The sequence below is a fragment of the Branchiostoma floridae genome, chromosome 4 (assembly GCF_000003815.2).
Source record: "Branchiostoma floridae strain S238N-H82 chromosome 4, Bfl_VNyyK, whole genome shotgun sequence".
Taxonomy (NCBI): domain Eukaryota; kingdom Metazoa; phylum Chordata; class Leptocardii; order Amphioxiformes; family Branchiostomatidae; genus Branchiostoma; species Branchiostoma floridae.
Genome location: NC_049982.1, coordinates 25,629,190 through 25,645,277, shown reverse-complemented (window position 1 = coordinate 25,645,277; position 16,088 = coordinate 25,629,190). Strand labels below are relative to the sequence as shown.

The window sequence follows — 16,088 nt, the reverse complement described above, 5'->3', positions numbered from 1 at the left end:
CACACACAAAGTAAATTTTATTGATTACGTCAACACCCAAAAATGGTTTTCGAAAAAGAATATTGAAGAAATTTTGTTTCCTCCTGAAATGGTCAACATGATGAGATGATACCGAAAATGGGAAAATATGTTGTGTGGTAGCCTTGAGTGTAGTTGTAGAAGTGACACTAGTGAGGTAGCCTTGAATGTTGTAGAAATAAAACAAGTGTGGAAGCCTTGAGTGTAGTTTCACAAATAAAACACATGTTGTAGCCTTGAGTGCAGTTGCCAACTTGGTAAGTGATACTAGCCTACCACACTAGTATCGCTTTGTGCAGTTCACGAATGCAAGATAAAGTAATTTTGGCTATGATGACGCTTCGACGTTCTCTTGTTCGAAAATTTAGGCATCTGTTTTTACCCATCTCGTTTTCTTTGCGCTCTCCCATTAGATTTGGATTCAGTAGAGGATGACAACCATAAAACAACCATAAACTTTATTAGCTGTGGCTTTACACACAAACATCATTTCGTTTGAACACAAGCCCTTTCCTCACCACAAACGACTCTTCCCCGCTTGTTTCCGTCCATGACCTATTGATTACGAATTACCGGCGACTGATTGGTAGCTTAGGATCAAGTTTCCTTCCAGTCGCGTATTTGTTTTGTAACTCATCCGTACAGGTAAAAGCAGTTCGTAGAAGCAGTACTCCTGGCACCGTTATGTCGTCTCCGAGAAAGTACGAAGTAGAACTAGAGCGTCGCACGTCCTACCTGGATCAACAGGTGGGAGATAGAGCCCGGGAGAAATTCAGGACGACCGCCGAGACGAACGTTATGTCTGGGCCGGACGCACTTCAACTTCGTCTGGACACCAGTTTGAGTAGGACCGCTCAACAACAAGGGCGCTCGACAAGCGCAAGCCACACGGAAAATGGGAGAGAGCCACACGAAACAACCACTCAAGAGGGCTTCCTGCCCGCACTACACGGCGCAGAGGGCTTGAGTTTGGAAATCTGCGGGGCTAGCGTGATGAGGCGGCCGGGAGAAAACCACCAAGACACCGAGATGGCTGAAATCACGAACACCACTCTGAAGGAGACGGATTCTGAAGAAAAGGAACTCCGGACGCCATCTAAAGGGGAATGGCGGGGTGTTATTACAGACAATACTCTAACAGGTGGGTGGGTGGTTATCTACATTGTAAGGGCCTCGGACGTTCGTCGTATGATCAAAAACCGTGAGCATTCGAATGCATTCTTGACCATTCTTGTGATAGCCATGCGTGTGTTGTAGAAATTCACCTTTTTTGATACCAAAAGGCTGTCCAAGATACATGTAACGTTAGGTCGTTGTGTTTAGTCACAACCTGTTTGAAAATTCTACGACGAATGTGAACCGCACCGTAACATAATGTTTGCTTTCTATGTAGTTCAGATACGAATCTTGATAACGTTATACGCACTGCGGGCATTTCTAATGAGTTAACTTAATTACCCGATCGGAAATTGGGCCAATTTGGCAAGCCAAAGATAAGGAAACTTTAAGCGTTAAGCGAAATTCCTTGTCAATTAAGTATAAAAGTAACAAATTGTCAAAACCTACAAAGGGAGACACATAAAAAAAATATGACAGCAAATTTGATATCCTCTATGGTTTTAGGTTTGGCATTTTAGAGGGGTGAAGTCATCCTGCAACCAAAAACTTGTTTTGGTGACCTCTGACCTTCTAACTGTTGAAATACCATGATCATGAATATTGACTGGTAATATTACAAGTAGTCATGCAGTCCATTTGTCTGCAAATTTTCTGTTCCATTCTGTTGAGTTTTCTTGGTTTGTTTGAGGTGTCCCAGAAAGTTATAGAAAATTCACACCCAAACGCTGAGATTTTTACGACCAATTATAAACATCATGATCACATCTTTTATAGGCTTCATTTTCCGTCTGTCTGTCTATTTGTTTGTTTGTGTGTCTGTAGTACGTTGTAATTTGAATTCAGTAGAGTGGCTGGTTTCCACGTTATGGGCACATAGTGGACACTGACAGGAAGTTAGGTCAAAGGTCTCAGAATAGATCATCCCATTTCCTGCCTTCAATTTCCTACTGTACCTGCATGTCTGTTGCCTTAGCAGGAAAAATCTATTAGACAGAATTAGAGAGAAATCTACATCGATGATTGAAACAATAAATTAACAACCTTGAAACTTACGGTATTTCATAAGACATGGGTTACTTATCTGACAGAATATTGTCTCTGTTCCCTGTTCGCTCCAGATAATGGAACCCCAAGAAGCCCTACCAGTGGTGCTGTCGCACCCCTCAGCCCTATAGTAGCCACACAGAGCCACCAGGACCAAGTCATCAACACGTTACCTGAAGCCCTAGACAAGACCAACAACTCTGTCTCATCGGAGCAGCACTTTGTCGTCGTGGCCATCGACTTCGGCACCACGTTCAGCGGATACGCCTTCAGCTTCCTCCGCAATCCGGACAGCATCCACGTCATGCGGAAGTGGGAGGGGGGCGACCCTGGAGTGACCAATCAGAAGGTCCCGACCACCCTCCTCCTGACTCCGACAGGACTGTTCCACTCGTTTGGGTTCGCTGCCAGGGACAACTATCACGACCTTGAACCTGGCGAGGCCAAGAGGTGGATGTACTTTGAGAGGTTCAAGATGGTTCTTCACGCTAACACGGTATGTACACAACAAATTGCCTTGTTAAATTGTGACCACTTTGCCATAAAGGTTATGTTTTGGGGTCTGTGTGTGTGTGTGTGTGTGTGTGTGCCTCTGTGTCAGCACATCTCAATAATTCATAGATCTTTTTGATGTTTGGTGTGTTGGGGGGTATTGGCAAAATGAAGAAATTATTATGAATGAATATGGGCCACCTAGTGGCTATCTATTAAGGTACTGCTGCAGGACTTGATATCTTGTGTTTTGGACATGTAATGGTCATTATTTTTTAAATGGTAGATAGCTCTTTTGTGCATGAAAAAGTGGAAAAGGTTTCAAAGATTCACTAACTACACCATGAAATCTATGCATAGAGGACTTATTTGCATAAACAATGAGCTTTAGAATGTCTGACAAATGTTATGAATTTCTTAATTATTGTTTGTCACGGATGTCAATTTTACTCGTGTAACTCACGGCAAGTTAATAATTCATAGATAAAGAGACTAATGTGGACATGACCATTGCGTTGACTAATTCTCATGTATTTCTAGGAGTTACACAAGGGAACTCAACTGTCTGCAGGCAATGGGAAACTCTGGCCAGCTGTGGAAGTTTTTGCCCATGCTTTGAGGTAAGTCAAAAGAAGTTGTCTTAGATCTGCGTTAAGTGCACCACAGTAGGGCCTGAGTGCTGGGTACTCTTAAATTAAGATTCTGAAAGTTAACAACCCAACATGTAACCATGAGACCACCTTGCCACCTTATGTCCAGGTTCTTCAAAGACCACGCCTTGCAGGAGCTGACTGACCAGTCCTGTACGCAGATCAACAACGACGATGTGCGGTGGGTCATCACGGTCCCGGCCATCTGGAGACAGCCTGCCAAACAGTTCATGCGAGAGGCAGCCTACAAGGTGGGTCTTCCCTGAGAACTTAAACGCATGGAGGTATAGTTGTTTTCAATGTGTCTGTTTATTTATAACAATGCGTAGTTATTTCAATAATTGTTACATATGACTTTTGTGGTTTGGTGACCTATAGTGCACTGTGAAATACCTCTCATGTGTAAACTTAGAACGAATCAGTGCATGACTAATTACTTATTCTTGCCTGACAAATTGGGCTGGATGAGAAGGAACAGGCATGACCAGAGGCATGACTAGAGTCTGCATACCTCATCAGGTGTATTAGCTTAAAACTAGAAATTGTTCAGAAACTTTGCCATATTTTCCCTTTCAATTCAGAGTTTTTGCCATCATTGAATTAAATTATTGTCATTGACATGGCTGGAGTCTGTATACCTTAGACATGAGGTGCATTTTAAGCTTAAAGCTAAAAATTGTTCAGAATGTTTGCCCCATTTTCCCTTTCAACTCCATCATTTGATTTACAAGTGTTTGCCATTAACGATTCAGATTCTTCACAGCTTTTAAAAACATTCAATTTGATATCTTATGGAAATTTATTTTTGTGAATACCCAATGGTTTTTATATAATTGTTTCTGGATATAAACAACTTTTGTTTCTAACATGTGATGTACACTTTGGCTGATACTGTGGTGCGTATTAGGTTTCATCACACATCCTGATGCTTGGAAATTTAAAGCTGATAAGATGAAAAAAGATACTATCTCTTCATCGCATCAGAAGACTGTTTATTCTCTGCAATCGATGCATGTTCTCAGATGTTTACTTCAGTTGTATTACTGTTACGTCTGGACTAAAGATAACGATTACTGTCTTAAAACAAAAATAGGGTCTGTATAGTGGACTTAGAGACCAAACACCCTAAACATTTCAATAGGTAGGGATTCTTTTTTTTGCAGACTTTCCCATAGTGATCCAACTTTTCAACAATTCTAACATTGTGTTTGAATCATACAGACATACATGGTACAAGCACGAGAATCGAGTAATTCTACAGCGTTTTCATCACAAATGTCAGATAAAAAATTCTAGCACCACAAAGTTCTTTAACACTATTAGTAATGAGTTGTGCTCTCTCCAAATGCAAAACCCTTGGTGGACGTCCCTAATACCAAAGTTAGACGCTCATTTTTCCTGGAACAGAGGGAAGTCGTTTGCAGTATTCACTTATAATGCAGTACAGTTGTATGACATTGTATGGAGTAAAATCCCTGTTGTTCCATGTCCGTCCTGCAGGCTGGGATGGTGTCCAGGGACTACCCCGAGCAGCTGCTGATCGCTCTGGAGCCAGAGGCGGCCTCCATCTACTGCAGACAGCTGCGCTATCACCAGCTGGTGGCAGATGCCAACTCTCCCCAGCCGGCAGCACCGCAGGCTACTGTGGCAGCTGACATGGCTCCAGGTGGGCTGCTATACAAAATGCATACTAGAGAAAAGGGCTTGAGGTGTTGCCAAAAAGTACATGTAAGCTGTTACAGGGACACCTTGTTTTTTGGCAGTGCCCTTTTCACTGAACTTCTTGTTGGAAACATGCATAGAGAAAAGGGCTTCACCCTTGAGATGTTGCCAAAAAGTGTAAGCTGTCACAGGGACTTGTTTTTTGGCAATGCCTTGGAGCCCTTTTCACTGAGCCTCTTGTTGGAGCAGAAGCTGTTTTTATGAATTTTCTGACTGGCATTTTAAAAAATAATTCCTTTCCAAAACCCCTTTGTTCTGACACTCCTACGTACCGACCTCCCCCTATCCCTAAACCTAACATAGGGTTAAGGATGCAAAGTGTTGGAATATATAACTTTTTTTATAAGGGGTGTCAAAACATAGGGGTGTAGGGACGTAGGAGTATCTCCATAGGGTTATAGGTTCTGACCATAGCATGTGTCATCCTGCAGGTGACCGGTACATGGTGGTGGACTGTGGAGGTGGCACTGTGGACCTGACTGTGCACCAGCTGGAGGAGGAGCCACTGGGGGGTCTCAAGGAGCTGCACAAGGCCTCAGGTATGTTACATCTCTGCCAGAGGGGTGCATAGATATGTAATCACTGAACTGTAATATAAATGGATTTGAGTTTACAGGGTCCAGTCAATTACCACATAATATGATTCTAGTTTCAGAAGGAATTTGTGAGGTTTGATAACAATACGTCTCATGGGCATCATTTTCATAATATAATAAGTATATTTTTTCAATTCCAGGGGGTCCCTATGGATCAATTGGAGTGGACGAAGCTTTTGAACAACTCCTTCACAACATTTTTGGCAGCGAATTTATTGAGCAGTTCAAACGAAAGCGCCCTGCAGGATGGGTGGACCTCCTGGTGGCGTTTGAAGCCAGGAAGAGAGCGGCCAGCCCGTACAAGACCAACCCTCTCAACGTCTCCCTCCCCTTCTCCTTCATCGACTACTTCAAGAAGACAAAGGGCAGCAGTGTGGAGGCAGCCATACGGCGGAGCGGTTACAAGTACATCAAGTGGTCGTCACAAGGAATGCTGCGGATGAGCCCAGAGGCCATGCGCGAGCTGTTCCTTCCGACGTTAAGTAAGATTGTGGGCCAGGTTATCACTGTCCTCCAGAAGCCAGACGTTGCAGGAATCAAGTACCTGTTCCTTGTCGGTGGGTTTTCGGAGTCGCCTCTTCTTCAGCACGAGCTGCGTGCGGCGGTGGGGCAGTCCGTACGAGTCATGATCCCGCAGGATGTTGGACTCAGCATCCTGAAGGGCGCTGTGTTGTTCGGAATCGACCCCGCCGTCATTAGAGTTCGAAGATCTGCACTGACGTATGGAGTCGGAATTCTGAACAAATTCGTGTATGGCAAGCACCCTCCGGAAAAACTCATCATCAAAGACGGCATTGAATGGTGCACGGACGTGTTCGACACTTTCGTGACCATCGACCAATCTGTTGCCATTGGTGACAGGGTGACGAGGAGTTACACCCCGGCAAGGCACAGCCAGTCAAACATTGTAATCAACATCTACTGCAGTGAGCGCGAGAATGTCCAGTTCATCACAGAGGCTCACGTCCAGAAGTGTGGAACGCTCAAGCTGGACTTGACGCGGTCGGACTACACAGTCGCCCCACATCGTCGGGAGCTACAGACGACCATGCAATTTGGGGACACAGAGATCCGAGTCACAGCACTGGACATTCTCACATGTACGTCTGTCAAAGCCACCATTGATTTCCTAAACAAATAGAGCCACTGGGGAGACCAAAACACAGACTAGGACTGTCTCCATGATGCATCCCTCTGTCTCAGGACAGAAATGAACAAAAAATTCAAATCCATCCAAAATGTATATATATGAACTTCACCACATAAAAATGTATTTTTGTAAGCTTATAATGACAAATTCAGCGGCAAAAATTAACAACATATTAGGCTAATTCCAATTGAATCGAATTTGCCGGCCTCTGAATAAGAGTGAAATATTGTTTCAGAGGGTTTCAATTTGCAAACGTTTCTAGGGAAACATACCCCAAAACCCCTTACTTTTGCCTCTAGCCCTTGATATGCCCCGCCCAATGAGTGGGATGGACAAAAATCAAATTTCCCAGTATATTCTTGGTTAGAAATAACAGTTATTCAACTTTTTCCAGTTATTCAAGTCGTATACGGCACATAGAGACTGTATACTAGTAATCGATTATAATTACCATTTGCACAATTATTGTAAATAATTAAGCAGCCCTGTTGTCAACTGGTGCAAAAAGCAATTCAAATAACTCATGATGGAATTTTTTTCTGTGTTATTGATATGTTTGTACAACATAATTAATAATCATATTTTACTTTGTGAAGGATAAGTTTGAGTCATATATTAGTCAGGGCATGAACCTGGATCTCTTCTTCATGGATAATGACCAATGATGCTCCCTGTCTACATTAGTTGGAACTCCATTGTAAAGTGATAACATGATGCATGTTCAAAAACACTTGACAGACATGTGCACAATGATTAACTATAATATCAATATTTCAAGAGTGTCATATTTTCGTTTAGTATTTCCCGCATCCCTTGAACTAATGTGCCTTCAGTTGCATAGAACAAAACCATTGTTTTCCTATACAAAGGCATTTGAAGATGTGATGTAAATTACTTAATGTCATTGTCACTTTTAAGTCTTCGTAGTGTATTTACTAAATAGACTAAATTAGCGAAATATATCTGTGCAATTACATACAATGTATTTTGATGGCACAACTGTTTTGCTGTTCATAGTGTTTAAGTATACCAGTAGCAAATCATAACGTTATATACATGATAATGCACAATACTTGATAATCCAGTCATTAAAGTATCAACAGTTCTGGCAACCTGTTATATTCCTATGAATTCTCTGATGGCCATCCTATGTAGTTGTCTGTATTAAGATTTATGATCATAATTGTATCAGCATTAAATCATACCTGTTATTCAAGCTGCTGATTTTTGTGGTTTAGGCTACTGGTGTCATCTATTGAGAGATCCTGACTGTGCACCACAATTAGCAGTTCAACCAATGAGAGAATGGCAATCATCGGTTTGACCAATCTAGAGTGAGTGGCAAGATGTTCATCAGATATTTTGCATTCTTATTTCTGGGCAGATAGAGATACATGTATGTCATCCTCCTCCCCTCCCCATCCACAGAACAAGTTGGCGTAACCGTTGAGCAGTCTGTAGTGGGACTTTCTCACGACTGATACTCTGCCAAACAGATCCGTGTAGAGCAACTTATAGTCAAATTTGTCGATAGCCACTGACACTGAAGAGGGGATTTACACACACATACAGGTGTACAGCAGTTATGTATCTATAGACACCAATTATGCAAAAAGGTCACCCATGTGGTCATCCACAAGAAAAGCTAACTTTACTTTAAAATTTGTGCTAAGATTGGATCTGACATACAGGTATATTTGAAGCAGAGAAGATCGATAACATCAACAAATATAATTATTCCAGATAATGAGAATCTTGCAAGGTTATGTAACACATCATAGGTAAACGATGGAGACTATTTTGGTATGTGGCAGGTTGAGGTTAACGTAATCATACATAAATCATGCAAATGAGGGCATGCTTTCTAAGTTTCTATTGTTTGATGAGTAATTGTTTGACGAAGGTATGAGGTCGTGGAAATCAGTGTATACTGTTTATTTGCACACACGTACAGGTATAGAGTACTTAAATAGCATGATTTTTTAAAGGAAGGTCAGAATGTTTAGAGGCATATTTATTAGCCTCCCGTCATAAAGTATGGCCATGTTGATTTGATTATATGGATGACATACGCACACACATCCATTTTCGGCCAATTCCAAAATAATAAAAAAATTTTCAGCTATACTTTAAGTCGTACAATTTGAAAGCAGCTTCAGAATACACAAATATATGCAGTGGACTGCGGGAAACGTTACACTAGAACATTACATGGTCAAAGAAGATGTGAAAGAACAAAAATAAAGATACCTAAATTGTTCGGTATACTATATTCTGTGTGTTCAGTCATTTGTTCAACCTTCCTGACCACTTGATTTCACAATGGTCTCAGGCAACTTTTTTTTGTCAAACTTTTTTTTATTTGCATGCTTGCATCAGTTTTTGGGTTCCCAGAGAATGTCATCCATATAATCAAATCAAAATGGCCTAACGAAATAGAATAACATTTTAAAACACAAACATTGTCTTCTGGGTCATCAAGCTAAGGAGTTTTCACTATCTTATAACCAATGGATCAAACAGGTAATTAATGGGTGTTATATTGTCAACGTTGCAAATTTTGTTCTTTCTTAAAATTCCCAACAATTTGTACAAATCAGTGATATTCAGTTTGTTTTTACAGGCTGCGAGGCTGATTTTTCTGGATAAACTATTGAAAATGACAACAATAGCATGATTCATTATAAGGTATACTTTTGCTGACTGCACCATATGGAAAAAGTCAAATTGGCAATGTTTTCTTTGCAAATTTTTGTTCGTATCATCATTGAGTTATCGGTTTCGACCAGCTTAATTTTTCCTTCAATGTTTCATCTCATGTGATCAAGTTTTAACTAGCTTCATCTGTGACCCAGAAGCCTGTGCAAAAGTGTGCATGTTTAATACAAAAAGATTTACAGTCAAACCTAGTTTTAGCAACCACCCAAGGGACTCAAAGGAAATTTTTGGTGAGTGGCCGATAAAATTTCAGGTCCGGTTCAGGTCCAGAGGATTAGGTTCAGGTCAGGACCGATTTTTTTTCAGGTCAGGTTTTTCTGGACCGGTCCAAAAAGAAAATCTGGTTTTGTACCGGTACCCAGCCCTAGTGGCCGACAGTGGTTAATCTTCTGACAAATGGGTAATGGTTGGCCAGAAAAAAGATTGCACAAAATAAACCTCAGTTTGTATCCAGGAAATATGTACTCTATAAGAGATGTCTCCAGTAAACTAAAAAAAGTTATCATGTTCAAATTTCCATTGTTCATCCATTAGAGCATGTTTGTCTAACAATCAAATTACATCTTTGGGTAAATTGTTTCCAAAATCACAAATTTTGAAGTTCTTTTTGTTCTTTCTGAAAATTCCCACTGGTTCAACTTGTACTTCACACAACTTTAATTTTCTTCACTGCATGAAAATGTCTTGTGCATGGAGCAATTGCCATCGCTTATAGTTATTGATTTGGGGATGAATTCCTTATTAGGACTGAAAAGTGGTTGATACCAGGGTAAGACGGTTGCTCTGCAGAGGATTTCATCGTGTAGAATTGAAAGTGACCTGTGACTGAAGGTGGTTTTCCATCTCTTTCCATCTCTTCGTTGCCTTTCAATTTGTTGCTTTTCTCTTTGTTCCTCCAATTCTGCCATGGCATTTTGTTTCTCCATTTCTTCAATGGCATTTCCTATCTGATCATGTAGGGTCACATGACGCTTCTTTTTTAGATCTGGCTGGCAGTCCTTTTGCTTCTGTGTGAATGAGCTAAGCTTGCTGACAGCCTCGGTAGCTTCATCTTTTAGGAACTGCATGATCTCTAACTGGTCAGGATTTGTTACCTCCCGAGATTGTGCATACACGTCCATGATGATACTCATGAACATGGTGAGGAGGAAATATTGGACGGTGCACTGGAAAAACACGAACAGGGCTGGTCCGAAAAATGCGGAGCCCTTCTCTAGCTTTGCAAAAGAAAACTTCCCCAACATCATGCTGAACAGATTCTCATAAGTGGCTAGGAGTGTGCTATACTCCCTCAAGTTCTGGCCCAGGCTAAGGTTAGCAGCCAATGCAAATGCTGTGATGATGATGCTTGCTATGACAAGAAAGTTAAACAATGGCTTTGCTGTTTTCTTCATGATATACATCAAGCTATAGACATGATTATTGAACCTCAGTAAGCGGATGAGCTTGATGAGGGAACAACAAATTAGAAAGCTCAGTAGATAAGTGTATATCTGATACCACATGGCTGCTTGGTGATAGCTCTCGAACACGTCGTCCTCGTGTTCGTGTCCGGTAATGGCGTCAATCACGCCTTGAGCCCGGAAGTACAGACCGAGCGCTGTCGTAGCGCTGAAGATGATGAAGATCTCCAACCAACTCCACGCCTCTGTGAGATACTCTAGTGGCCGCGTGCTGAAGTTTATCACTGCAGTGGGACAAATAGAAATATTCACGATCTAAACAATCAATGCTACATATATGTATGAGTTGAATACATAAAGGAGCAAACAAACTATTGGCTCCTATTCTTTATACTATATATTTTGATGTGGCCTTGTTGTTTTTATTCACAAAATAATGACGATTTTTATGACTTAAACGGATGGTTTCTTACCTGTTTGGATGAGATAATAGAGCACGAACAATGCCATGGTCACTCGCAGGACAAGTAGTGTCACCTGGTCCTCGTGATGCAGTCTGAATGTTGTCATCTCAGTTGCCATGGACGCGCTTCCGGTGATGCCGAACTCCGTTACCATGACCACGACAGAATACAGGTTGGCATGGGGATTGTAGAGAACCATCTCTACGAAGACCGCTCGGGTCTTATCGTCCAGCCAGTTTTTGGTTTGTAGGTCGGTAGATATCTCAATGCTCCCGTTGAAAGTCCAGTTGAAGGTTGCTACATACCCACCTGTATTGTAGGTGCCATGTTTGCCGATGTATGCAAAACCTAAGGGTTCAATGAACCACAAAATGTGGTGTTACAATTTCGTTTCTTATAAATTAAAATACTGTTTGACAGGATTAGTCAATATTCTAAAGAACAGAGATTGACATCAACTGTCAAAGATATTAATCTACAGAATTTTGGACTTCTGTTACATACAGAATGGCCATTATATCACAACAATTCCTGTCTGTGCTTATCAAGCTACATTTTGCAAACGTGATGAAGCAATGCACAGCCCGACTTACCATCTGCAATGTTGCCATGCGCAAAGTACCACGGGGATGGGACAGTGCTGATGTCATCTGCGAAGGTTTGGTTTGTTTTGATTGGTGCATCCCAGCCGCCGTTATAGTTGGAAGTATCAGCGTTGAGCACTGAGTAGTCGTCAAGGCAGCGGGCTGATACATTCACCATGGCGTCCGGAATGGTGCATTGTTGTTCTGGAGAGTACAAACAGGCATAGATATGATGTCTTATGTGATGTGTTATTCGCCTTGTATGAATAAAACAGATTTTAAGAAACTCTGTACCTTTTGATGCGCGCAGATGTCATCCTTATAATCAAATTGATATGGCCTAATCTAATAAAAATGGGAATCACCAACCTTGCCTCGTGCGAACTTGACGGAATCGCAGGGGGGCGATGAGGTGCGTCACGTGATCAGGTAGATGCAGACTGTGGGTACTTGTCTGGCGGTTGTACCACGGTGGGGAGTGGGTAGCAGGGATCAGGGTGGTGTCCACCCACTGCCAAAATGAAGTCACATCTGATATCTGCAAAAATGACAAATATACATTCATCAACAACAAAATACATGGAATGCATTCGATGTTACATTCTAGGAGATATAAACAAATCCAGGTAAAATGCAGTGTTTCATTTCTCAGGAGTAACATCAAAATGAATGAGTACATGAAATAAGTAAAATGAATACAGGCTTTCCATTTGACGGCATCTGTGCCATGTTGAATTACAGCGTAGTACAACAAAGCCATACGAAGGTGCTACTCAATTTAATTACCCGCCAACATGGTCGTTGGAGGATTCAAATCATAATTAGTATGACGTCAATGAAAAGGCTGACCGCAAGCTGAGGAGACAAAAAGACATCTATTAGTCTTCAGCCTCCTTAGCCAAATCTGCATTCATTTTGAGGTAAAGCAGCAGGTAGAGGGTTAAGGAGGCGCTATTCAAAGGAAGGCATTTCAGCACCACATTGTACATCAATATTACTTCTTAGTACGTCATTATTAACCTTTAGCCTACAAAGCCAAATCTGCATTTATTTTGAGGTCAGGCAGCAAGGAGAAGGTTAAAATTGTGCAATACAGTGGAAGGCATTTCAGCACCACGTTGGTATTATCAATATTACTTGTCATTATTAACCTTTAGCCTACAAAGCCAAATCTGCATTCATTTTGAGGTAAGGCAGCAAGGAGAAGGGATAGTGCTATTCAGTGGAAGGCATTTCAGCACCATGTTGGAGTGATAGATTTTATTTACTACTAAGGTAGCCACAGGAATAGAAAACATTCTTTTTTTAAATATTTGCTCCTTTTGCAGCTTATTTGTACAATTGAAAGCATTGTTGAAAATTATTTTTGGAAACGTCTGAAAATTGATGTACGCCCAGATGTCATCAATATAATCAAAACAACATTGCCTAATTTCAAAGGGCTGCTTTACCTCGGAGAATGCAGTTCCCTCAGAGCCGCCCATGACGTAACCATTGCCTGCCTTGTTCATGTGGAACGCCAGACTGCTTCGCTCGCCATGTGACGTGAGCATGAGAACGCACACGAACGTGCCGTACAGCAGAACCTCCTTCAGCGCGCCGCGGAACTTCTTTTTCCTCAGGCGGCGGGCCCTGTCCTCGGCAAGGACGGCATCGCCTGGCAGCTCGGTACCTGTTTTCTCAGAGGGCATCTAAAATAATTTGACAGATTGTGAATTATGACATCAGTAACAAGTCGCCAAGGCAAAAAAAAGCATAAAAAAAGCATTAAAAAACCTGTCCATGTGACAAAAATAACACAATTTACACAATTATCATAAATCTCTAAGATTACATTGTTGTTAAAAGAATGAACTATCAGCTAAAAGTATGAACTACTAAGTAGTAATAGTATGCTTTTTGCTTTAAATGACCGTACAGAGACGCTTGTCTTTGTTTTTACAGCAAAACAATAATTTATCTTGGTTGTAATATTTATTTGAATAGTATTATTAAGAATGAGAAAAATAGAAAGATAATGTTTGTTTAGTAGCAGTATCAAGTGCAAAAAAAACTTTTACCATGTGTGCTGCCCGAATGTAACCATTTTTAATGTATGACTACGTACACTACTCAACTACAAAGAAGGCCGCTATTGAGTCTAGCTTAGTCGTACAGAACTTAATTACGGTAACACCTTTTGGACTGTTGAAGATTGTTAGAACGGCAATTCACTTACCTGCGGAGGTAAAATGTCAAGGTACTCTTCGTCATCTGTAGTCTCAGCTGGTGGGAGGTCGTCATCAGTCATGGGTTTCTGAAGTCAGAATGTACAGGGTTAGTATATATATATAATAGAAAAGGTATCTATTAGTTAGTAGCAGCTCCTTATACATTCCTTTAATACAAAGACTTTAATGCTAAAATCCAATGTCTAGTCTAGAAGTGCAATATCTATTAGTAAGCTATCAAGATCATAGTATACAAGATACACTGACACCGGCAGGCTCGATTTGTGTGGTATACATTGAATTTTAGGACATATGTTGTCTGAATTAGTATAATAATATCATGTCTTTGATAGATTTGATACATGCAGCAGGATTTCATAAAATTATTGTCTGTAAATTACTTTCCACAGAATATATTAGAAGAATGCTTGCTGTCAGAATTCTAAACTTAAAGCTGCGTGGTGACCTGGAGGTACTTAGAGCGAAAAACAGATAGTATATTACAGATTTGCCCTTGGGAAATGCATTTTACACCTTATCCATGCCTTTCTCACTCAAATCGAGTGAAAATTAGTACACTGCTAGAGACAACCCTGGGACAGAACATGATTGAGAAGGACCACATGTCGAGCACATTAAAGAACCCGTCACACTTATTGAACAGAGTAGGCCGGCCGTCTCGGCATGAATGCCTCAAATAAAATCTGTCCTGATAAATAGCTTGTACTGTTCAGTATATAAGGTGGATTACAGCATATACGCTAGAAACAAACTAACAAATTTACCCGAAATATCAGCACTATGCCGACAGCAGCTGCCATCAGCTTGAAAGGTTGCAATAGGAACATGTCTGTCACAAACGATGTGACAAACGTGATGAGCCAGGCCTCTGCCTTGACGCGGCCAAACGACAGAGAGTACAGCACGACGAAGAACGCTGCCACAAAGCTCACAGACCACGCTAGAGCTCCGGCTGGTGGTGGACAAGTTATAGTGTGAGAATAGATTAACAACACTAGACAGCACTGTGGTATTTTCTACAAGCATGTGTAAGTGCAAGTGTCTGCCAAATCACGATGATGAGCTATAAAAAGGTAACAAAAGTCGTTTTCTTTATAAGATGAAGTGTTACAGAGAATCCAGAAAGGAATAAACAGAGATTAAGACTATCATGATATCAAAATATCTCAAAAGTGACTTACCTATCCAAGATGACCACCACGGTAGTTTGAATCCATTCTTTGGTTTCTTGTTGGTAATATTATCTGCAAAAATACACACAAGACTTACTTTATCTGATTATGTGATAGAATACTAGTACCTGTGCCTCTGATCGAATCTTGGACAATATATAAGGGAAGCATTCATCAAATGGGGGACAGGTACTGTAAATGCAGAAATATTTGTGGTTGTTTTATGTCCGCAGTCTTCGCGAGGCAGTCTTACCGCAAACTCAAAACCTGAGCGCGAACATTTTTACACTACAGTACCTGACTACAGTGTATGCATGGCACTACCACAAACTTAAAACCACTGCAAACACTCTCCTTTCCCGCTTACGCAAAATTAAATCCCTGCAAACTTAAATGCATTTACAGTAATACCAAAGGAGAAGAAAATAATAGCCCCACCTGTTGTAGAAGAGCCAGGAGACCTCTCCTGAATATTAACCAGCTCGATTGCTCCCACATCCGTGTCTGTTCTACTCGGAGCTGAGCGGAGGTGCTGGACAGTGTGATGCCTCTCGGTCAGGCCAGACGGCAGGGCGACCATACCTACGGGTCTCCCGGGACGCAAGGACATCTGGACCGCTGCGTCGTCAGGTGCAATTTCTATTGGCTGAAGGGCCTGGACGGCCATGTTGGAACTTCCAACGTGATGATCCACTACAAAATGCATTACGCAAAATCAGTGTCAT

General features: G+C 41.3%; 2 protein-coding genes across 2 annotated transcripts; one reads left to right on the top strand and one right to left on the bottom strand.

Moving 5' to 3' along the window:
• The first annotated feature begins 413 nt into the window (after positions 1–413).
• On the top strand, positions 414–6,803 carry LOC118414521 (heat shock 70 kDa protein 12A-like). The gene is made up of 7 exons (XM_035818603.1): positions 414–1,159; positions 2,256–2,677; positions 3,214–3,293; positions 3,433–3,574; positions 4,824–4,989; positions 5,477–5,584; positions 5,782–6,803. Exons 1-7 carry the CDS (start codon positions 703–705, stop codon positions 6,780–6,782), a joined length of 2,376 nt encoding a protein of 791 aa, XP_035674496.1. The 5' UTR covers positions 414–702; the 3' UTR covers positions 6,783–6,803.
• A 1,358-nt stretch (positions 6,804–8,161) lies between these two features.
• On the bottom strand, positions 8,162–16,070 carry LOC118413684 (polycystic kidney disease 2-like 2 protein). Its single transcript, XM_035817212.1, has 10 exons — positions 15,802–16,070; positions 15,373–15,435; positions 14,956–15,143; positions 14,179–14,256; positions 13,412–13,651; positions 12,330–12,498; positions 11,970–12,164; positions 11,386–11,724; positions 10,329–11,196; positions 8,162–8,276 (listed from the first exon to the last, which is right to left on the bottom strand). Exons 1-10 carry the CDS (start codon positions 16,067–16,069, stop codon positions 8,162–8,164), a joined length of 2,523 nt encoding a protein of 840 aa, XP_035673105.1. The 5' UTR covers position 16,070.
• Between the last annotated feature and the right edge of the window lie 18 nt (positions 16,071–16,088).